The 24,472-nt window shown below is 42.3% G+C and overlaps 1 protein-coding gene across 3 annotated transcripts in view; it reads left to right on the forward strand.

Moving 5' to 3' along the window:
- The first annotated feature begins 256 nt into the window (after window positions 1–256).
- The window catches only part of UBE4B (ubiquitination factor E4B), a 124,290-nt gene continuing 100,074 nt past the window's right edge, over window positions 257–24,472 (forward strand). The window contains exon 1 of one of the 3 annotated variants that reach the window (XM_026005051.2): window positions 257–1,119. In XM_026005051.2, the coding sequence (XP_025860836.2) occupies window positions 1,096–1,119 (24 nt within the window). In that variant the 5' untranslated portion in view covers window positions 257–1,095. The remainder of the gene's footprint in view (window positions 1,120–24,472) is intronic. The other 2 variants (XM_072731259.1, XM_072731260.1) reach the window with 2 other exon arrangements.

Consider the following 24,472-nt stretch of genomic DNA (forward strand, 5'->3'; position numbering starts at 1 on the left):
TGGAGCCGCTAAACAGCCAGCGCCTGGGAACACGGGAGGCGCCGCGGGGTCGCAGCGCAGGCCAGCGGCCCCTCCTCGCCCAGCTTCCCGCCCGCCCCGCGCTCCCCCGAGCCTACCTGGCCCGGCCCGCCGCGCCCGCCGCCCCCGAGCCGTCGCCATGGCACCGCGCTGCCCCGCCCCCCGCGCGCCGTCGGCCGCCCGCCCTCCCTCCCGCAGCCCCGCTCGCCCCTCCCCCGCACGGCGCGGCTGCGGGGGAGGGGGTGAGGCGGGGGCGGGGGCGGGAGGAGACGCAGGCGAGAGGAAATCGGCGGCGCGACGCCCGCGGCCCATTGGCTGCCTCGTCCTGGGGCCAGGAGCCCCGCCTCTCTGGCGGGGTCACGTGATCCCTTTCAAAGATGGCCGCCCTGTTGTTTTGATGAATAATACTTGGTGGGGCGAGGGGGTAAGAGTAGGGGTGGAGGGGTAGGAGGATTTACTCTTCCATCCAGAGCATCGAGAGTCCCGTCCTCCCCCTCCCCCCCTGCCCGAGCTCCGGCGTGGAGGCGGGGCGTGGCCGGCCTGCTTTGGGAGGGGAGGGGCTTCCCTCTTCAGTGCTAGGCTCTGCCTCGGCGGCTCTGGGGTCGCCTTACCTCGGGGCATCCACTCTGCAGTCGCACAGTTCCCGCCTGGGGCAAAGGGTGGGAAGGAGAGCAGGATCTGCTGGAGGAAGCTCACCTGCCGTGCCACCACCACGAAGACACAGCAGGCTCAGGGCACGAGACGAGCTGGAGACCCGAGTCCCTGGTCTGGGTAACCTGGGAAGCAGAGGGCAATAGTGGCGCCTTAAGATAACCCTGTAGCAGCAGCAGTGGCGGCCAAAGGAGGCTGCTCGGGGCACGAGCAGCTGTAGGAGTCTCTGGGGCGATTGAAGTGACCGACGCCAAGGCGGTTCAGTGCCTCTCGTGTTCTTATTTTTTAACCTCTGACTATGCAATTCTGAAACCTCCCCCATTCGGGGGACCAGACAGCCCGGTAGACACCTTCCACTCTCCTCCCGCCCTGGTCTCAAGAACAGAAGATCTCTCCCTTACGCCTTTCACCATTAAGAGGAAAGCGATGGAGGAGCTGAGCGCTGATGAGGTGAGGAGGTTGGGGGGACACCTTGGGAGATTAGTTGGCAACTCTTTGGCGCTTTGGACAGGGATGGTATTGCGCCAGTGGTGCCTGGCCTTTGGGCTTGGGGAAGCAATGGAGATGACATTTTCCGGGAATAAAACGAGTCTCGGAGAGGGTCTTCAGTTGTCTTCTCCTGTACTACCTTGCCATCTGGCTTCGTTCTGAGCTCCATTTGCTGCTTTTCAAGTCTTTCAGGGTCTGAAAAAGAGAACATATTGAGGCGTTCATTCTTTTCCTCATGGTGTTTAGGGCAAGAAGGGCTAGATAGATTTACATCAAGTTAGGTGTGTGTGTGTGCGCGCGCGTGCACGCGCGCCTTACTGCAGAGATTTAAAGAATAATTTGGGGTGGAATTAGAATGTATAGGTGTGTGTTTTTAAAGGGAGCATTTGAAATCCCAAGTATGTGTGGCTATTGCATTGTACATGTTGGTTAAACATACGTTTGTGTCGGGGGTGGCCTACAGACGGATTCTGTGATATTTAAAATATATATCTTCTCAAAAGCTTAGTGAATTCGAGTTAAATTCTGTAATTTAACAGATACTAATGACCCCGGGCATACCTCTCTTTCATTCTGCCTTTTTCTGGTTTTGGCCCTTTGAAACTTGTCTTTTGCTGTAGCAGACACTGAACAGGAAACAAATGGAAGCAAATGACTTTGTAAACTCCCCCTGGTATCATTTCTGAAAGGAGTTTTACAGATCTCTTTCTTGATAGTTTAAGGATTATTTAATAAGGTTGCCATAAAAACAATGGCAATTAGGGTACAAGGAATTTTCTGTGATTCTACTCACTTTTGCCTTCCTTTTTACAAATTAGGAGCCTCCCTTTCAGGACCCCTGCTGGTCTCCCTCTCTGCACTCTACCTCCTAATTTCTTTCTCGCTAGTTCATATAAAACTTCCCTACAGTATTGTGAAAGTAGTCATCCATTAGATTGGCTCAACTACAAAACTTACATACTTAGGTTTTAGTGAGAGGAGTCAATATATTTACTTAGGGACTACAATTCTCCAGGAATGGGGCTTGCAAGTGGTGAGTTCAGATGTCAGGTAGAGAAGGAAACAATTTTGTGGGTCGTGATGCTTGGCTGTTTGGAAAGTCAGGATTGCTCATACTGTGTTATTTCGTTTTCTCAAATACATCAGGACTGTAATTTAACTAAAATTAGAAGAATATTAAACGGTTTCTTTGATTCAAGTAGGAACTTCCAAGAGGTCTCCTTAAAGGCACTTTGTTTTAGGTAATTTTTAAAAATCTGCCCTCCCTCTCTTTAATATTAATTCTAATGGGTAAATTAAGGCAAAGAGTTTATGTTTTTTAGTAGTCCTTTGCCTCCAGAAGTTACTTTTTTTCTTAACATTCTCTAAGTCACTCCTGGTTTAGAGGTTTCTACATACTTGAGATTTCACCAAGAAATTGTTGTCAAACCAATAAAGCACAGGGACCAGTTAAAGATACTGCCTAATCTACACTGTGGCACTTCACATTAACCAATCTTTGAGGATGTTGTAACTTTTTTGTGACTGTATAGGAACAAATGTAATCATTGTGGAAGAGATCAGGAAAACATTTTTCAAGGTCAACAGAATATTGAAATAAATGTGAAAAATTAAATTCACTAATATTAGATCACCATAAGATTCTGTTTGACAATTATGTGGCCTGAACGAAGAGGAACAGTCCAATAACTGGTAATTCACTCTCTGCAGTACCTAGAACACATTAAGTGTATTATTGTTTTTTAATCCGTTTCCTTAATTCTGGGATTAAGTTCGCAGTTCTCAACAAAGACGTTTCCGGAGCTTTTGCCTTTGTATTGTTACTCACTTGGTGGAAGCTGTGTCACAGGTATGGTAGGTGATATTTGGTTAGAAAATAAGACGTTTATATGGCTGAAAATTCAAACCTACATCTCAGGTTGAAAACAGGTAAGAGTAATCTTTCAGTCTGAATTAGGCAATTAGGTAAGGCAGAGTTTTATATTTGAACAAAACGGGGATGTCTGGGTGGCTCAGTGGTTGAGCATCTGCCTTTGGCTCAGGTCGTGATCCAGGAGTCCTGGGATCAAGTCCTGCATCAGGCTCCTGGCGGGGAGCCTGCCTCTCCCTCTGCCTATGTCTCTGCCTCTCTCTCTCTCTCTGTGTCTTTCATGAATAAATAAAATCTTTTTTAACAAAATGAAAACTTCTGAGAATACAGTCCCTACGAAATAGAGATTGGTATATTAGAGCTTCAGAAGATTTTACATTATGGGTCCCTCTCATAGATCACCTGAAGTTCTTAGTTGTCTTCTCTTGTCGTAAGTAGAGTAGTTCTTTACGTTTCTTGTGTTTTTTATTTATGTAGCACGTTACAGTGAGTTCATGGCTCTATGGAGCAGGTCCATGACTAAGTTCATTTTCTTCAGGAACCTGCGTTCCAAGGCTTCATTATGTACATTACATTCATGTAATGTAGCCTACTCATATGTTCTTCATATACCAAAATGATGCTATCAGTTGGGCAGGACCGGTATTTTAAACTTTATCAAGTGTGGTGATGAAATTGCATTGAAATGATTTGATTTTTCCTCTTTTCTTTCTTTTTTTTTTTTTTTGGCTTAGTCTTCTTTATGACCTAGTTCATCTTCAAGATGGCTGGCTAGGATAGTTAGGGTGTGGTCAAGGTTTTAGAAGAGTGGTAAGTCTTTTTTCCCAAATGCAGAAAATATGACCTTGTACTTTTTAACAATGTTCTTTAAGTGGAAAGGGACCGATATATGTTAACAGCCTTAAAAGCCTGCTCAGTGCCAGGCACTTTATAACCATTGTCTCATTAAATACAGCAGTGCAATCAAGCAGGTCCTTAAATTTTCCTTGTTTTATACATGAGGCAGCTGAGATTTAGGTTAACTGACTTGTCTATAGTGATCTGGCTTAGAAGTAGCAGAGATAGAATTCAAACCCAAGGTGCCTGATCTAGAAAAACTTTCTACTCTATTTTATTGCTTAACAACTGACAGTAAATTCACTGCAGCTTCCATATACATATCCTACTAACATGCTTGATCTACATAGTTTTTTTGTACAAGTGTTGTTTTTCATAATGCATTCATGGTATGACAGAGTTTATGGTCTTTTTGGTACTAACTCTTCATCAGGCCCCTCCAAAATTGTTCACTCAACAGACATTTTTTTTAAAGATTTATTTATTTATTTATTTATTTATTTATTTGAGAGAGAGAGAGAGAGACACACACACAGGCAGAGGGAGAAAGAGGCCCCTCGCAGGGAGCCCGATGTGGGACTTGATCCCGGATCCCAGGATCATGCCTGGAGCTGAAGGCTGACCTCAGCCACCAGGCCACTCAGGCATCCCTAGACATTTTTTTTTTTTTTTTTTAAAGATGCTGTGATCCCCAGTGAAGTGTTAGGTAGATTAGGAGAAAAGACAGTCCTTTTTCTTAAAGAAATTGTAATTTAACTGGGGGCTGGGGGTCGAGGTAGAGATAGGTAGGAGTCCAATAGTTAGAATGCAGAGTACTAAGTGCTGTTCTGGAGGGATCCACAAGACATTAAGAAAAATGAGAAGGGACCCCTGGTGGGGTAGTGGTGTAGTGAAGACTTTCAAGAAAAAATGATGCTGAATGCTGAGCAGTAGTTGCCAGGTGACGGGCTCTTGGAACTGGCTCTGAGACTGGGAAGCCCAGGAAAGAGCAAGAAGTAGTGGACCAAAGGCAGGATTTTGCTGGGGGAGTGGATGCAGGTAAGCAGGCCTCAGATCTTGGAGGGTTTCAGGAGTACTTAGGAGTTTGAACTTTGTCAGTAAGGCTCTAAGTAAGCCTTTGTCAGTAAGACTCTAAGTAAGGCCTTTGAGGAATGTGAAGGGGTTAGAAGGATGACTGGCAAGGGTAGAAAAGTAGGTTGGAAGAAGTGGCTGCAGGCCGGAGACAGATTAGGAAGCTTGTGCTTCTCTCTAGTAGCGATAGTGGAGTTGAAGGAAGGCATTGGCAGTGGGGATGGAGGAGGGCAGACACCAAAAATACTGAGGATCTAAGTTAACCCACTTCTAATGATCAGATTTGATGTAAAGGAGGCAGGGGTGAGAAAGGAGAGAAAAAGATGATTCCTTGGTTTCTAGCTTGAGAGAAGGATGGATTGGGGGAGGATAAGGAATTCTAGACCAGGAACAAGCATATTTTTGGACCATTGAAAGATGAGCCAACATAGAGGACCCCCCCCCCCCACCTCTGGCATTTCCACTCTGACCTCTCCATCTCTTTGACCTTTTCTTTCTTTGTAACAGGCCTCAGAAACTAGGCTCACTTTTTCCCCAGTAGGTAATTGCTACCACTCACTTGATAGCCGGGATTTTTCCTCAAGCCTGGTAGGAAAGTAGGATGTAGCCTCCCAGGGTCCTTCTCTACCCCTTTTGTTCATCTTAGCCAAGAGATAGAGAATGATTATCATATCAGCTAACATTTATTGAACACTTAGTATGTGCTAAGCACTTAACTTGCTCAGCAAGACCTCATTTTACAGATAAGAAAGTTGAGGCTGGTTGAAATTAAGTAACTTGTTAAAGGATACACAACTAGGAAGTGGCAGACCTGGGTTTTAATTCAGAGTTTGATTTCAGAGTTTTTTTGTTTTTTTTTTTAGAAGATTTTATTTATTCATTTGGGAGAGAAAGAGTATATGAGAGAGAGTATAAAAGAGAAGAGAGCACAGGGGTACCTGGGTGGCTCAGTTGGTTGAGCATCTGCCTTCAGTTCAGGTCATGATGCCAGAGTCCTGGGATCAAGCCCCACGTTGGGTTTCCTGCTCAGCAGGGAGTCTGCTTCTCCCTCTGCCCTTCATCTCCCTCATGCTCACTCTCTCTCAAATAAATAAATGAAGTCTTTTTTAAAAAAGAGAGCGCACAAATGAGGGAGAGGGAGAAGCAGACTCCCTGATGAGCAGGGAACCCTGATGTGGGGCTTGATCCCAGGACCCTCAGATCATGACCTGAATCGAAGGCAGATGCTTAACTGAGCCACCCGGGCACCCCGTGATTCAAGAGTTCCTATTCCCTTTCCTAAACTACCTGAAAACAAATAATTTGAGCAAGTTTATGATGTTTATAGCATTTTAGCTGCTCTTTTTGAGAAGGGAAATGGAAGCCCCAGTTATCGCTAAGAATGGAGCTCGTCAAATAGCCCTCTATTCTTGTAAGGGAAGATGACAGAAAGAAGATGAGAAGCCCTTGGGTCTCCAGGCCTTTGCTTGGTGCAGAGTGCATTTGTTCACAAGGTGCTTAAAGTATAGGGCACCTGGGTGGCTCAGTGGTTGAACATCTGCCTTTGGCTCAGGTCGTGATCCTGGGGTCCTGGGATCGAGTCCTGCATCAGGCTTCCCACAGGGAGTTTGCTTCTCCCTCTGCCTATGTCTCTGCCTCTCTTTCTGTGTCTCTCATGAATGAATGAATGAATGAATGAATGAATAACATCTAAATAAATAAACTAATTAATTAAATAAAAATCTTAAAAAAGGTGCTTAGAGTATGTCTAGGTGAGGGTATCTTCCCATAAACAGCTTATTGAACTGTATTTACTGTTTACTTGCTTCATGTCAGACATCACAGGAGCCCTGCTTGCATGGAGCTTCATTCCAGTGGGAGGAAACATAATAAACAAGCATGTACCGTTAGAATGTCATATGGTAATAAGACTACCAAGAAAAACCAAATAGGCAAAAGGGATGGAGATTAGTGGGGACATGAAGTGTGGCTTTAGGAGGTGGCTTTTTTTTTTTTTTAAAGATTTTTATTTATTTGAGAGAGAGCAAATAAACAGGAGCAGGGGAGGGACATGGGAGAAAGAATTCCAAGCAGACACCACGCTAAGGACTGAGCCCAATTCAAGAACTCCAAGATCCTGACCTGAGCCGAAATCAAGAATTGGATGCTTAACTGACTGAGCCACTCAGGCGCCCCAGAGGTGACTTTTGAATAGAAATTTTAGGGATTACAGGGAGCCATCTGAGGGGAAGAGTATGCCCAGGTACAAGGAACAGCAGGAAACTGGGGCCCATCCTTGTTCTGCCTCTGGGACCTCAAGAAGGCACATTGTGGTTGGAGCTGCTGAGAAGGGCACAGTAGCAGAAGTCAGTCATTCCTTCAGCAAAAATGTGAATTCTTGGGATTCATTCATTTGTGAGATGCCTTCCCCACCCTTTTTTTTCCCTTCACATTAACATCTTTGAAATTGAGATGCTTGTTATAATGATGTAATCACTACTGGTCAGGAGGCAGGTATGACACAGTTGTCATTTCCTGTTTATGTGCAAACTTGGTTCTACCTGTTTATATTATTGCCCCTCAGTTGAGCACTATGGGTGTTAAATTTAGTTGCCATTTTAAATGCCTTTCAAAAACACACTTTGGTCAGCAGTAATTAAAAGCAAATGTTACTTTATGCAGAGAGGAATGGCAACAACAGTAGGGTGGCAGTATGATATTAGTAAAGAAAATGTTTGCTGTTGGAGGAATGACTATGATTCTGTATTTTATTGCAAAGCACTGACAAAGTACATTAGGGAGCTTTAGAAAGGCCACAGTCTGTAAGTTGATGAAGCTGTGCCACATTATGAAATTGAACATACAGTTAGAAAGATTGTCTTTCCTACCTAGGCAATGCAGCTAATAGGTCACCAACACTCCATGTTCTTCAGAAAGAAATCTCAAAGCAATGGGAGGCTGGTGTAACTGCTTACAACTCTTTCTTGGTCTGTTGTTAAGCCATTTTGTTATGGTCTAATGGGCAATATTTTTTCCTTGGTGGAGCAAAAAATAATAGTGCAGCTTATTATCAATGATGTCCTAAATTTGGTGAAACATATGCCCGGTATTGTTGTAGATCATGAGAATAAACCAATGAAAAGTACAGGCAGAAACCCTGCTTTCGTAGGTCTTTGATTCTGATTTATGTTTTTTTACTTTATTTACATTAAAAAAAAAAAACTAATCCCTATGCCCAACGTAGGGCTCGATCTCACGACCCCAAGATCAAGAGTCACATGCTCCACCGACTGAGTCAGGCAGGTGCCCCATTCTGAATTTATGTTTTAAAAGAATTATATGGGGCAGCCCAGGTGGCTCTGTGGTTTAACGCCGCCTTCAGCCTGGGGCCTGGTCCTGGAGTCCCTGCATCAAGTCCCACGTCGGGCTCCCTGCATGGAGCCTGCTTCTCCCTCTGCCTGTGTCTCTGCCTCTCTCTGTGTGTCTCTCATGAATTAATAAATAAAATCTTTAAAAAAATAAAATAAAAGAATTATTTGCTGTGAAGTTCATAGACAAGAGGAAAGAGTGAAAGCAGAAAGGAGCCATCAGAGGAGTCCTAGGACAGGGTTAGTATAAGCAGCAAACGGTCAGATAGTGACTGGTCAGCTATCTCGTGGGTTGAGCCCCTAGTACCGGGTGATGGGGTGGACATGGCATGTGAAAGTGTGAAATTGAGAATGGCTGTGTGTGTCGGGATATCACTGGACATTGTAAGAGATCTGCATTCGCAGCTGCTTATGCCAGATCAAGATTTATTTCTCTTAAAATAGGAGGCTGGGGCTGCTGAGGCAGCTCTGTGTTCATGAGGGGCCCAGGTGCCTTCTGTCTCATTGTACCAACTCCCCTAACATATGGCTTCCATCTTTTGGCCCATGCATGTCTGCATTCTAGCAGGAGGAAAGAGAGGAGAGGGGAAGGAGAAGTCCTACTCCTTCTCTTCAGTGGCGCAACTTGGAGGCTGCGTTCTTCAGCTCACCTCCTACTGGCTAATGAGGAGTATAGGCAGAATCTAAGGCACATGGCCACAGCTCCTTGCTGAGAAGCTGAGAAGTACAAGTTCTACTGGGCAGCCATACGTTCACCTAAAAGTTCTCTTATGTTAGAAGGGGAGGACAGTCTAGGCCTTTCTTTCCAGACCCTTCTTCCCAAATCTAGAACACACTCTGCACCTCTTCAAAGGAGACAGCCCATAGTCAACTTCAGAGCCCAGAATCTCTGACTGATTAATAAACAGTCCAGGAACCTTTAGATTGAAATATGCAGTGTTTACCGGTGTCTCTCCCCCCACCCCCACTCCCCACTCCCCACTCCCCACTCCCTACCCCACCCCCGCCAATATACTGTGATTGAGTAGGTTACCATAATGGAAATAGAACTCCAGTTGGGGAAAAGGAAGGATGGAAAAGTAAAGACTCCTCACTGATCCATAGCCATTATTTAGCTCCTCTCAGGCCACGTCGTGAGGACTTCCTGCCTTGACAGTGATAAGAGTTCCTCACTGCCCATTTCGCAGCCCTTGGTCTGTTCTTTTGGAGGAACTCCCTTGTCCTTTGCCCTCCGTGGTAGTTTTTCAGGATCTGTTTTTCTCTGGGGATAGGTCATTGGAGAATATCCTCTTCCTGAGGATGAGCAGTTTCTCCAGCTTCTTTCCTGCTGGATACTGAAGGAGTTGGCTTTTCAACCCTATTTAGCCCCTGACACTGAATAGATTTAGGCTGTAGGCTGTGGGCTGTGGATGTGCCTTAGGCAGATGTATATTCCTTTTTACCTCTGCATGCAAATCGCCGGGTTGTAGCTTGAATCTGTCTCCTTCTGGTGGGACTTCTTGCTTAGAAAGTGGCAAGAAGCCAGTAAGCACCCAACTTCTGAATTGTTTGACCAGTTCCCCTAGAATTGTAGGCCATGTTGACATGCAGGCAATTTTCAAAGATATATCATGGGTTTTACCAAATATTTTGTTGTGGCCTAACAAGGATTATCAACCTTCCGTCCTGCAATATCTGTGCCCATGCTGATCCCCAAGCCATTGCCACATAATTATAGTCTATTTAAGTTGATTACTTCCAGATTCCAAATTCTGTGCATTAGTTAAGATGTTGGTTCAGCTGCTAGAGATCCAAAATAATAATGGCTTAAACAAGGTAGAAGCTTATTTATCTTTCAAGTAAAAATCTGAGTAGGTGGTTGAGAGCTGGTTTAGTAATTTCACGATTACTGGGGAGCCAGACTCATTTTGTTTTGTGCTCTTAGCATCCTCAGCATGAGGCATCTAGCTGTAGTCCAATATGGCAGCTCTAGCACCTACTTGCACATGTGCATTTCAGTACTTAGGGACTAAAGGGGAGGGGAGGGCATGTTCCTATCCCTTAAGGACATGATCAGAAAGTGTCACACATCATTGCTTACACCTTCTTGGCCAGAACTAAGTCACATGGCTACAACCAAATGGTGGCTGAATATAAAATGAGGCAACTAGCAGTCTCTACCAGTCATATCAAGAGTTTTAGCCTACACAGCTTGAAGAATGGAGTTGTCATATACTGAAATGAAGTAATTTGAAAGAAGATTTGAGGGGAGAAACTAAGTTATGTTTTGATCATATTATGATTCTATTTCTTAGCAGTTATCCACATGGAGATGTTAAGTAGGTTGACATATGTTGGGTTTGCAGCTCAAGAAGGTGGATGGAAAAAGAAAAAAAAAAAAAAAGAAGGTGGATGGGGTTGGGGATACCAATCAGGATATGTCAGTATATTTAAAGTTATGAGAATGGGGAAGTCTGGGTGGTGCAGGTGGTTAAGCTTCCCACTCTTGTTTTCAGCTCAGGTCGTGATCTCAGGGTCATGAGATTGAGCTTCACATCAGGCTCTGTGCTCAGCATGGAGTCGGCTTGAGATTCTCACTCTCCCTCTGCCCTCCTGCTTGTGCTCTTTCTCTAAAATAAATAAATACATCTTTGAGAAAATAAAATGAGAATGATAGATTACATGGGAAGTAAGTGTAAATAGAGAAGAGAGAAGATGAGAGGCCCAAGCCTTGAGCCGCTCCAGGAATTAGAGGTGGGGAGATAAAAAGGACCCAGAAAAGGATTGGTAAGGGACAGCCACTGAGGTAGGAGGAAGGTTAAGAGATCATGGAGACCTGGCATCTGAGAGAAGAAAATGTTTCATACTGGAGGGGAGTGTCCAACTCTGTTTAATGTCAATAAAATAAGTTAGAGGAGGGCTGGGTTGTCATATACTTGACAATAGGGTTGGGCAGCATGGAGGTCATTGGTGACTTTGACAAGACCAGTTTCATTGCTGATCAGAGTAGGTTCAAGAGAGAATGGGAAGAGGGAATAGATAGTTCAGGAATGAGGCATAGGCTCTGGGGAGAGGCTGAGGAGCCCTTCGTAAATGGTAGAAGCATGTTAAGAAGTGGGGAGGAAATACTTGGTGAGCATATCTTTTAACATTTTATCTCTTACCATACTCTATTATAATCACCAATGCTTTTATTCATTCAGTAAATATTTTTTCAGGGTTTACTCGGTTGCTCTCTTTCCCTGAAGTAGAAAGTAAAGGCATAGAGGTAGATTTTGTACATGTTCCTAGCAAGGTATTTTTGGGCCTGAGGAGTTGTACATACAAATTTTGAACCATAATCAAAGGAACACTAGATAATATAGTTAATTTTTAAAAACTTTAATAAAAAAACTAGAGTGGTAAATATGTAGATGGCAAATACTGTTCTGTTTCAACAGGTATAGGTGGGATATATACTTTGCTAGGTACTGAGAATATAGAAATACTATCTCAAATATGAAGAAGACCTGGTCTTTCCCTTCAGTGAGATACTCCAGTGGGGAGACAGAATAGGCAGCTAGAGTTCAGGTGCTACCCTAGATATTTAAGAAAAGGGAGTGCTGTTGAGGAAGCTCTTAATGCTGTTTCCTCTGGGAGGGTCAAGTTTGTCCTTAAAGACATCAGGGGTATTGACATTGAGAAAAATCTGTGGTGAGGATAAATGTTTCAGTTGTTACTCTGGGCAAACTCTATTAACATTCATTCTTTTGAAATTGATTCTAGAAATTATTAGAACCACTGAGGAAAAATCGGAGATGGTGAAAAAATCTGATAGGGGTAGGTATTTGCTGATCTGAAAGGTTTTATGATATATCAGGCAGGGCCAGATAGGTCACTGCAGACTCTCTAAACCACTAAGAGTCAGCAGAAGCTGAAGGAGGAAGAGCTGGAAACCAGAAAAGGTGTTTCATTAAAATCAATTCTCCTATCCTGATTCCAATCACACCGCATTGGAACTGTCTGTGTGCTTGGTGTACCAACTTGTGCAACACAAGCTCCTGTCTTTGTTCACTGTTTCTTATCCAGGTCTTAGCACAAGGACTTGGCATACAGTGGTCTACAATAAATATTTGTTGTAGGGCACCTGGGCGGCTCAGTCAGTTAAGCTTAAGCATCTGATTTTGGTTCGAGTCATGTTCTCAGCATCCTGGGATCAAGCCCTGCATCAGGCTCCCCATTTAGCGAGGATTCGCTGCTTCCCACTCTCTGTCTCCCTCTGCCTCTCCCCCTGCCTGTGCTCTCTCTCTCTATCTCTCTCAAATAAGTAAATACAATCTTAAAAAAATATAGCTGTTGGGACACCTGGGTGGCTCAGCGATTGAGCATCTGCCTTCAGCTCAGAGTCCCAGGATTGAGTGCCACTTTGGGCTCCTTTGTGTGGAGCCTGCTTTTCCCTCTGCCTGTGTCTGCCTCCCTCTCTCTGTCATGAATAAATAAATAAAATATTAAAAAAAAATATATCTGTTGAACGGATGAATTGAATACAAGATATCTTTTTGTGACTACCAGTTCTTGTGTCATATTGTTTCTTTTTTTTAAAGATTTATTTATTTATTTATTTTGAAAGAGCGAGAACAGGAGTGGGAGGGGGAGAGGAGGAGAGAATCCCATTCAGGCTCCAGCCTGCATAAAGCCTGGCTCAGGGCTCAATCTCATGACCCTGAGATCATGACCTAAGCCAAAACCAAAAGTTGAGTGCTTAACCCATTGAGTCACTCAGGCACCCCAATGTTGTAAATTGTTTTTTGTTGTTAGTACATTAAATTGCATTAGTTAGGTAAAGGTAGGTACTCAAATGAAACCTCATTGTCAGAATTGGAATTCAGAGTTAGATAAACATGGGTTTTAAGTGAGGCAATCAATTGGAGGACCCTGAGCAAAGTACTCTCTGAGCCTCAGTTTCATCAACCTGTAAAATTGGGGTGGGGGTATGAATACCTATCTCATGGCTTTGTTCTTCAGATTAATTGCGGTGATATGTAAATTGTCTAGTGCAATGCAGAGTAGATTCCTGGGATATTCTAGTTTTCTTTTCTGGAGTAAGATTGAATCATACATACTTAGAATTTTAGTTGCTGCCATATAGTATCTAAAAAAGCTCTGCATGCACAGCACACCTTGGAGATATGCAGGTTTTATTCCAGACTACTTGCAATAAAGCGAGTATCAGAAAAAATCGAGTCAATGAATTTTTTGATTTCCCAGTGCATAACATAAAAGTTATGTTTCCCAGTGCATAACATAAAAGTTATGTTTCCACTGTACTGTAGTCTTTAAGTGTGCAATAGCATTAAAAGTATGTATATTTTTTAAAGTATGTATATTTGTATGCATATAAATATAGCATAAAGTGTATATACCTTAATTTAAAAATACCTGATGGCTTAAAAGTGCTAACCATCATTTGAGCTTTTAACGAATTATAATCACTGATTGCAGGTCACCATAACAAATATAATAGTAATGAAAAGATTTGAAATATTGCAGGAAGTATCAAAATGTGACACAAACAAGCAGTGAGCAAATGTTGTTGGAAAAAGGGCACCATAGACTTGCTTGTTGCAGGGTTGCCAAAAACGCTCAACTTGAAAAACGTGGTATCTGCAAAGTGCAGTAAAGCGGGGTGCAATAAAATAGGCATGCCTGTGGTAGTGCCAAGAATGTAAAAGGCTGTAATGTACTGGTTACAGTATCAAACAGGCTCTGGCTTGTGTGAAAGGTTGGGTTGGAATTCTCTTCCTCTGCCCCTTAAACTTCCTGAAGTCTCTTCTCACCCAGTATTAAGTCGTACTGTTACCACTTGTCAGGCCTCCTCCTCCCCTTTTTCTAAAAGCTAGAGTGATCTGGTGGCATGAAGGTGGAGCCAGGAGGTGTGCCATACAGACAGGACCTGAGGAGTCCCAGAAGAAACATCACATATCAGACCTAAAAAATAATACCTGAAGTGACTCAGTCTATCCAAACCAGGTGACTGATTTTGTCTTTTGAAGGGCCTGCTGGTCCTTCAGTGCTGTTGGTGGTAGTGGGGAAAACTCTGAATTGGATGTCATTCTGTTAACTGCTTACCAGCTGCTCTATCTTCAGCATCTTGTTCAGTTCTTTGAAGGCAATTGTCAGGCTGGGAAGAGAGGTATCTTTTGGGTCCTAGTATTAAGAAGTGTTGGACCTTGACTTAATTAGCTTTCTAATTAAATGTTGTGAAATGTATTCAGTGCACATTGTTTCTTTGTTCCCTGTCAGTGTTTGGTATAGGTTCTAGATGTGTACTAGGGTCATAGTCATTTAATTAGTTAAATTTTCTGACTAGATGAAGTAGCACTTTGCTTTATGGGCCTTTCTGGGAGCTGAGCTCCTAGGACTTACAAGCAGATCATAGTGAGCACCTATCACCTGCCAGGCATTCTTCTAGGATCGTATCAGGTCTTTTGTCAGATCTGTGACTATACTTGTCACCAGGGCTGGCGTTATGGGCATGTGACTTGCAGTCAGATGGTTTAATAAACACTTGGTTCAGTGCTCTGCTGTTGCAGTCTTGTAATTCTTAATAAATTTTGAGCAAGAGGCCCTGCATTTTTCGTTTGGCACCAGGCCCAGCCAGTTCTGTCGCTGGTCCTGCTTAGTCACTGACTTTCTCTGTGCAGGTGGATAGATGTCTAGGAAGAGTTTGACCAGCTCCCGAGATGACAGGAAACCATATGAAAACTTACCAGAGAGAAATATGCATGTTCTTATGTAGAAAGTGTTAGGATGTGTCTGACTGACTTATAATGCCATGTCATTAATAGAGTTTCTTGAAATTTTTAACAATTTTCTACTTTAGGTGATACGGAATCTTTGGGTAACTTATTTAACTTCATCCAATGAACTCGTGTTTTTTTTTTTTTTTAAAGATTTTATTTATTTATTCATGAGACACACACACAGAGAGAGAGAGAGAGAGAGGCAGAGGCAGAGACACAGGCAGAGGGAGAAGCAGGCTCCACCCAGGGAGCCCGACGTGGGACACGATCCTGAGTCTCCAGGATCAGGCCCTGGGCTGAAGGTGGTGCTAAACCGCTGAGCCACCGGCTGCCCCTGAACTCGTGTTTTTTAAAATTAGGATTTTTGACATAGAGGCACTTCTTTTTTTTTTTTTTTTTCTTTTTTTTTAAAGATTTTATTTATTTATTCATGAGAGACAGAGAGAGAGAGATTGGCAGAGACATAGGCAGAGGGAGAAGCAGGCTCCATGCAAGGAGCCCGATGTGGGACTCGATCCTGGGACCGTGGGACCACGACCTGAGCCAAAGGCAAATGCTCAACCACTGAGCCACCCAAGAGCCCCATAGAGGCACTTCTGTATTATCTTTTTCATGTTGTATATATTAGCTCTCCAATCTCAATGGAACTTCTTTTATATTTTACCCAGTACATTATGTACCTTGGCCATGCTTTTACAGTGTAAACACTTCTTTCTGTGAAGTGTCAGTCGTTATATTTCAAGTTATAACTCATGTGGGGCACATGGCTGGCTCAGTTGGAAGAATGTGTGAGACTCTTGGTCTCCAGGTTGTGAGTTCAAGCCCCAAGTTGGCTGTGGAGCCTACTTAAAAAAAAAACACAACTCATGTTGGTTTTAACATTTAAAAAATTTTAAATTAGAAGTGTTCTCCAAAGGCTAGTTTTGAAAATATCTCTCTGTAAGTATTTATGTGTATTGGCCAATCAGGTATTTATTTTGACTGACCAAAAATAACTATGTACAGGTGACCAGTTTTCAAAAGCAATAGGGATCCCTGGGTGGCGCAGCGGTTTAGCGCCTGCCTTTGGCTCAGGGCGCAATCCTGGAGACCCGGGATCGAGTCCCACGTCGGGCTCCCGGTGCATGGAGCCTGCTTCTCCCTCTGCCTGTGTCTCTGCTTCTCTCTCTCTCTCTCTGTGTGACTGTCATAAATAAATAAAAATTAAAAAAAAAAAACAACAAAAGCAATAAAGTACATTTAATACTAGAGTTGGAGAAATTCTGTATATGTGGATGTCCTAGTGGGGAAAACTTATTTCTGAGAAAGAAATGAAAATTGATGGAAAGTTTAAAAATATCTAGCAACTTTTATAATCTACTCAGTAGATTTTTTTTTTTTAAGATATATTTATTTGAGAGAGAGAGTAAGAGTGGTGGGGAGAGGCAGAGGGAGAAGCAGACTCTCCACTGAGCAGAGAGCTTGATGAGGGGCTCTCTCCCAGGACCCGGAGATCATGACCTGAGCTGAAGGCAGTCACTTAACGGACTGAGCCACCCAGGTGCCCCCTCAGTAGAACCTTCTATGTATGATTTGATTTACTCATAAAATTGTCATGATTAGGATATTGAAAGATATGAACCACCAGAAAAAAACAGGCTAATTTTTTTTGAAAAAAACCTACCACTTTGTTTCCGTATTGTATACAGATCTACCAGAGGAATTTACACTTTGGTTTTGGCAGTAATTATTTTGAAGGGCAGTTAAAAAAAAATTATAGCCCCATTGAGCTTTGAATACCAGTTATATAAAGTGATGTTTAAATTGTTGTGTATGGAATTTTGTTTTAGGATGCTAATGTATGACAGCATGTATACATTTGTGCTTGATGAATATTAATGAATGAGTTATAGTTATATGGTTATATTAGTTAATTTTTTAGTTATAATAGGTGCGGACTAGATATCATTTCTGTGGAGTTTCATAGAAAGAAGTGCCACATTTTTTTCCCCTCAGGGATAATTTGGGGCAGATGAGGTGGTCATATACAAGGGCTCTGGTTTGTTCATTCATTTTTCCTTTGTACAGACATCCTCACACTCAAAAACGTTTGGTGATTTATGGTCTAGGGAAATGTGAATAAAGCAGTCTTTTGCTTTGAGATGTTATGATTAGAATGGGAGTGAGTGGGAGAACTTTAGTGAATGCCAAGTGGAAGAAATGCTTCTGGAAGTGTCCCATTGGACACCTCTTCATTTTATTTTATTTTTTATGTTATGTTATGTTATGTTTATGTTTTTCTTTTAATGTTTTTTGTTTTCATGCCTATAGTAGCACATTCACCCATCTTGGAATGAAATGGTTATGTGAAAATGTGGCCATTTATAATTTTATTTATTTATTTAAAAAGTTTTAAAAAAAATTTTTCAGTAGGCTCCATACACCACATGGGGCTTGAACTTACCACCCTGAGATCAAGGGTTGTATGCTCCACTGATTGAGCCACCCAGGTGCTCCAGCATTTCTGATTTTAAGAAGGGCCTGTTGGCCTTGACAGGGGGCTGCTGCATAACCTGAAGGAGGAAGTTAACATTAACAATTCACATTAGGAAGGAAACCTTTATTTACACCAAGAACTTGATGGATATGTAGTGGCCAGATAAGTATTTTCTCTCCCCGAAAAAAGCATGCTATACACTGTTGTCTGGATCTGCGGAGATACTGGATTTGAGTATTCAGGCTGAGTGTGAACGTAGAGTTTTTATAGAGATTAGAGGAAATGTGTGAATCCTGCTGCAGAAGAATGTACACTTGGGTTTCAGCAATAATTATTTTGTGAGTCAATTTAAGAAACTTTCCAGGGACGCCTGGGTGGCTGAGCGGTTGAGCGGCTGCCTTCGACTCAGGACATGATCCTGGGATCTGGGATCAAAATACCATATCAGGCTCCCTGCAGAGAGCCTGATTCTCCCTCTGCTTGTGTCTCTGCTTCTATGTCTCTAATGAATAAATAAATAAATCTTAAAAAAAAAAAAAAAGAAGAAGAAACTTTCCATATACCTGGGTTTAGAAAAGTTCTTTAAAAACGTTTAATGCGGGGATACCTGGGTGGCTCAGCGGTTTAGCACCTGCCTTTGGTCCGGGGCACGATCCTGGAGTTCCGGGATCAGGTCCCATGTCGGGCTCCCGGCATGGAGCCTGCTTCTCCCTCCTCCATGTCTCTGCCTCTCTCTCTCTCTCTCTCTCTCTCTCTCTCATAAATAAATAAATAAATAAATAAATAAATAAATAAATAAATCTTAAAAAAATAAAAATAAAGATGTTTAATGCTGTCGATTTTGCTTTGTCCCTTTTAAGTGACCAGAATCCATTTTGTGGAAGAGTGTCAGAAGTAGCTGCTACTTGGTCTTGTGATCTTGTCTGTTTAACCAAGTGGTATCAAAGGTGAGAATGGGGCCCACATCATCTCTCTCTATCACTTAGGATATTTTTGGTGAGGACATAATAATTTTTTCAAAAACCAGATGTAATTAAAATGGTTCTACTCTCTGATTGTTTGTCTACTGTGTAGTGTTGGTGGACTTAGGCCTAGTAATCTATCTGCTGCCAGTTTCATGGTCACTTAACCAATCCGATGCTAATTTTTATTTATTTATTTATTTATTTATTTATTTATTTATTTATTTAATTATTTTAATTTATTTAGTAATGATAGAGAGAGAGGCAGAGACACAGGAGGAGGGAGGAGCAGGCTCCATGCAAGGAGCCCGACGTGGGACTCGATCCTGGGTCTCCAGGATCACGCCCGGGTTGAAGGCAGTGCTAAACCACTGAGCTACCCAGGCTGCCCCTGATGCTAATTTTTAGTAGCTGTTCTACATGCTCATCTTGTTTGGGTGGGATAGAGCCCTGAGCCCAAGGAGAACAGTATCTGGGCCTAAAAGGAAGACGGAAAAGAACAAAAGGATAGGGAAAACTTGTAGGCCGAAATTATGAAAAAAAATAATAACTGTTTATTGTGTATCAGGTAGACACTTGTCATTCATTCAACCAATATTTACTGGGGGTGCTCTCCATTAGGCCTTGTTATAGTTACTGGGGAGATGGCAGTGAGTACTGTAAACTCCCTCTTGGAGCTTACATTGTGCTTTAGGGAGACAGACTATAGCCAGATAAAAATTCAGGTAGTACATTACATTACCTTTATCTCTGATGACTCTTACTAGACAAGAGATATTTATGTCGTCGCCTTCTTCTAATTGGGGAAACCAAGGCTCGGAGAGGTAACACAACTGGGATTGTGAGCAGAGCTGGGCACATGAGAACACACCATGTAGAAGACTTTGTGAAGATGGGGCCACAGAGCAACAACGCACTCATCCATTGCTTGGTCCCCCTTGTTTCACTTTGAAGTCTAATGCTTTTTTAAAAAGATTGCTGTAATGGCAGATGTTGATGAAGAGTCTAGAATAAGTCTTTATTCTTAGAAGCTATTGATTATTCTAATTTGAACTAATAGTATTAATATTTTCAGCATTATGGATGACTCCAGAGGATACCTCTGGTGATTAGGAGGTTATGCCTTTGGTCCTTAGCCCTTGCCAACTGGCAGAGTGTAATTAGGCCTACTTAATGTTTTCCATATTACTGATCAGGCAACAAGTATTGATGTTAATAATTGTTGCAGTTTATAAAACTTCTTCTTGAAAATAATATAATCACTGGGTTACAATGGAGATTTGTAAAGGCCACAACCTTTTTTTCTTTCTAAGAAAATACAGTTTACTGTCGGTTTCTGATAACAATAGAACCATTTCTTTGGTTCTATTTGGCACCAAGGCAGTAGGAGTTCAAAAGAGGATAAGTTTGAAAGTTGTGTAGTTTGCTAGTAATTGCTAGAAGTTGGCCTTTGTAAGAATTTTGTACTTGATTTTTGAGAGACTTGTTCACCTAGAATAGGACTTGTGAAGGAAGTAAGGTAACTTGCCTTGTCTGCTTTCCTTTCTCAGGGAAGGGAAGCATGGCTGGCAATGGAGGGTATGTGGATAGAGAGAGATGCTGGAGTATGGGGAGGACTGTCAGATGGGTGTAGGGTGACCATGAAATGGTCACATCCAAACGGGACTCTTCTTACAGGTAGAATTAGGAGCCCCTGAAGTCCCTCTGCTCTTTGTGACACTAAGCACTTGAGTAAAAGCACTAGTTGCTTTATAAAGGTTTTGACTTGAGGGTCAGTCCTGGAAATGGTCATAATATCCTATATCCTTTGGAGGAGAAATCAGGCTCTTCATAACTTGGGAGTCATAACTTGGGAGTTTGAGCTGAGTGAATAATCTAGGAAGGAAGGCAGATGATTGGAAAACCAAGTTGCAGAGGTGGCAGTGCTCCTGTATTCTTTTTCTGTTGGGCCCTGGTTTGTGCCATCACAATTCTCAGCTGATTGGGTCTAAGTCCCTTGTTTTTCAGTGTGGGCAGGGGGATCAGTGTCCTGCGTGTCAGCACTTATGGTGCACAGTTACAGGATAACGACCAGTAGTCTGTTCCTCTCTTCTGATGTCTCTCTTTCATGCTGTTAGAGGAAGGATTAGTGTACTAGACATTGTAACAGTCAAATAGACTTTAGGTTCATTGTATTAAGAGGCAAAAATAAAAAGGAAGATAAGAAACAGAAGGTAAGAACAAAATCTTTGTTCAAAATTTTACCTTCTAAGGGTATTATTTTTTTTCTAGGCTAGGATTTATTTTTTTCCAGGCTAAATCTTCTAATATGATTTTTTTTTCTCTTAGAATCACAGATTTTTAGAACTTGAAAAGATTTTAGAAATCTTTGTAGCCTACCTCTTTCATTCAAATTGATTTTTTTTCTGATTATAAATTCAGATTTATATAGATTCACTGAATTCTGTATGATTCTTTATAAGACTTCCAAATCAAGAATTAAAAGCAAGAATTACCTGTAATCCTGCTCTCCAGAGGTAATCATTGTTAATTTTTTGGCCTATTATTTTTCGGCTTTCCATTATTTTCTCTGTATGTTGTTAAAAAACAATGCAGCAGAGTAAATTTAAAGATCAGGTTGGCTTTATTCAGTGAATCATGAATGGGCAGCATCCCATCTAGCAAATGGAAAGGAGTTCCCAAGAACTGAACAAAATGGCACTTTTATGGGCAGAAGAAGATTAGGAACAAGGAAAGAGTAGAGTACCTTATCTTTCTGTGGGGGCCAGAAAGGGTCTGTCAGACAGATTACCTCACTAGTGCTGTCAGGAAATTCCAGGTTTACTGGTTTAAGATTGCATTCCTGGGAGAGGTTGAAACTGCTGTTAGGTGAAGTCTCAAGTCTTGGTTTGCTGATGTGGGGGCTTAGCACAAGTGGCTCCATTATGGGTCTGTTGTCTCTTTTTGTAATTATGTATATTTGATGTACTCTCCTGTCCCTTACTCTTGTATCTGCTCTTCCTGAAGCCCTCCCTCCCTGAGCATTACAAGCTCTCCCTCTCTTAAGACTCAGCTGGCTTGTCACCTTCCCCTAGGACCTTTCCCTCAATGCTCCCCATTCCTGCAGGCCCCCACTCTGGTTTGGCTTCCCTTTTGCCCTTACCATATTGCATTAGAGCAATCTGCTTTTGTGTCTGTTTCCCCTGCTAGATTGACAGTCCAGAATAAGTCACATTCATTTTTAATTTCTCAAGCCCATTTATTTCTGCCTGAAACATTGGGGCTTGGTTAAAGTTTGTCGAATCAATGAATAAATTATTAGAATCATATCCTATGCAGTTTTATATATTGCATTTTAACATCACATTATAAGCATTTCCTTGTATCCTTACAAATTAAAAATGCCATTTTTTTTTTTAAGATTTTATTTATTCATGAAAGACACACACACACAGAGAGAGAGAGGCAGAGACACAGGCAGAGGGAGAAGCAGGCTTCACGCAGGGAGCCCGACGTGGGACTCGATCCGGGTCTCCAGGATCACGCCCTGGGCTGAAGGCAGACGCTCAAACGCTGAGCCATCCAGGGATCCCCAAAACACCGTTTTTAATGGCTAGATTTTTCATTCATTAGGTATATTGATTAAGTTTTTCCCCAAATGTGGGAAATTCAGGTGATTGTCAGTGTTTTTTAAATTTTTATTTAGTTTTGTAAAAAAGGTTTTATTTATTTATGTGCTTGAGAGAGAGCACAGTGGTGGGCCGGGGCAGCAGGAGAGGGAGAAGCAGGAGTTCGATCCCAGGACCCTGGGATTATTACCTGAGCTGAAAGCAGATGCTTAAATGCCACCAGGTGCCCCAGTTTTTTCCTTTTTAATATATATATTTTTAAATGTCATTTTTTTAGTTTTGAACTTTTTAAAAATATTTTTATTTTTTATTTTTATTTTTTTAAGTAAACTCTGTTCCCATCGTGGAGCTCAGACTCACCCTCTGGGACCAAGAGTCTCATGCTCTACCAACTGTGCCAGCTAGGAGTCCCTCTTTTTTAATATTATATATGACTTTGTGATAAAGCTTTGTATATGAATTTTTGTCTGATTTTCTTTTTTTTTCTTTAAGATTATTTATTCGAGACAGAGTGTGTGCACAAGACCATGCGCCGTGGGGAGAGGGAGAGGGAGAGAAAATCCCAAGCACACTGCCTGCTGAGCTCAGAGCCTAACATAGGGCTCCATCCCACAAGCCCGAGATCATGAACTGAGCTGATACAGGAGTCAGATGCTCAACTGACTAAGCCACCAGGTGCCCCTGATTTTCTGATAATTTCCGTAAGATTTCTAGAAGCAGAATTACTGGATCAGAGGGTGTGATAATCTTTAAGGATTTTTCTAGAATGTAGCCAGATTGCTTTCTAGGAAAGGGGTAGGACTAGGTATCTCAGTGTCAGGAGGGCTGAATCGTGTTTTGGAGGGCTAGCATTTGTGATCCAGCAACATTGTCTGAAGATACAGAGATGCCAGCACAGTGGAGCACATTGGTGGGGCTCCATCCGAGTTTTGGTTAGGATTATGGTAAGAAATAATCTGTGAGGAGAATGAAGAAAAATTATTGAAAGGAAAATGTAGGGTCAGTGGGCACAGGTGTTGGTGTGCTATTTTTCTTTGTATGGTAATTACACCGCAAAATGTAACTGACTTTGTATGATAATTACCCCACAGATCAAACTGACTTTGATCTGTCACTTGTCTTCTTTTTCTTTTTTTTTTTTTTTAAACCATTTACTAATCTTTTCTAATCTAACACTTGTCATGACAAATTACCGGTTTTTTTTTTTTTTTTTTTTTTTTTGGCCTTTTTTTGAAAAACATTGTGGGTTTTTTTGGCATACTAGAAATAGTAATAGCAGTAATAGCTAACGTGTCCAACACTTAGGATGTGCTAAACACTTTACGTGGGTGATAACTGTTTGACCCTGTGAAGTGAGGATATGGTCACTGTTCTCATTTTATACGTATACAAGAAAGGCAGTACTCAGTCACTTGCCCAGGGTTATCTAGCCATTGCCCGTGGTAGATTGAGCCCTCCCTCCCTGCCTGACAGTGTCCAGAAAACAGGAGTCTTGGTAGAGCACAAAGGAGTCTCATGCTGCCAGAGGTACCTAGGAAGACACGAGGTGTATGTCTTCGCTCTTCTGCTGCCCTCCAGGCTGATTATGCTGCCTCCAGGACTATGAGAAGTACCCACCTCCCTCAGACCCCACTTTGCTGAAGGGACAGCCCTTTCACATTCCCTGCAGGTGACATTGTCTTCTGCTTTTCAAAAGAAATCGTAGTAGACAGGCACTTCTTGCTGTTCCTTTGACCTCCCTACTTTATTCCTGCAGACTTCTTTCCATTTTCAGAGCCTGAAGCCTGCCTCTTCCTCATTAATAAAAATAATAATTGTGGTAGTGGTAGAGGGAAAGCATTAATGGTGTGTCAACTCCTGTTATAAATGCTTGATTTTTTATCTCTGCTGTGTACACAGAGTAGTGTCTTCATCTGTGTTGTTCTGTCCTTTCTTGCCCGGTGCCTGGCTTTCATGGTAATCATTCTATCTTTTGCCACCTTTCTCTGCTCCTTTTGCTTCAGAAGCTCTCCAGTTCACTTCAGTTGTAAAAACAGCAAGATGCCACCTCTGGTCCTGCACTCCCTTCTAGCTATCACTTTATTTCCCTCCTCTCCTTTCACAGACCAGACCCTTACAAGAGTACATCTCCTTGGCCTCCACATTTCCAGGGCCCTCCCTCCCTATGCTCTTTTGGACACTTTCCCCTTCATCACTGCATCCAAACTGTTCTTGCTAAGGTTGCCAGATCCCAGGGCATTTCTTTCTTTCTTTTTTTTTTTTTTTTAAAGATTTTATTTACTTATTCATGAGAGACACAGAAAGAGAGGCAGAGACATAGGCAGAGGGAAAAGCAGGCTCCTCGCAGGGACCCTGATGTGGGATTTGATCCTAGGACCCTGG

Source organism: Vulpes vulpes, chromosome 12 (genome assembly GCF_048418805.1).
Source record: "Vulpes vulpes isolate BD-2025 chromosome 12, VulVul3, whole genome shotgun sequence".
NCBI classification, from domain to species: Eukaryota; Metazoa; Chordata; class Mammalia; order Carnivora; family Canidae; genus Vulpes; species Vulpes vulpes.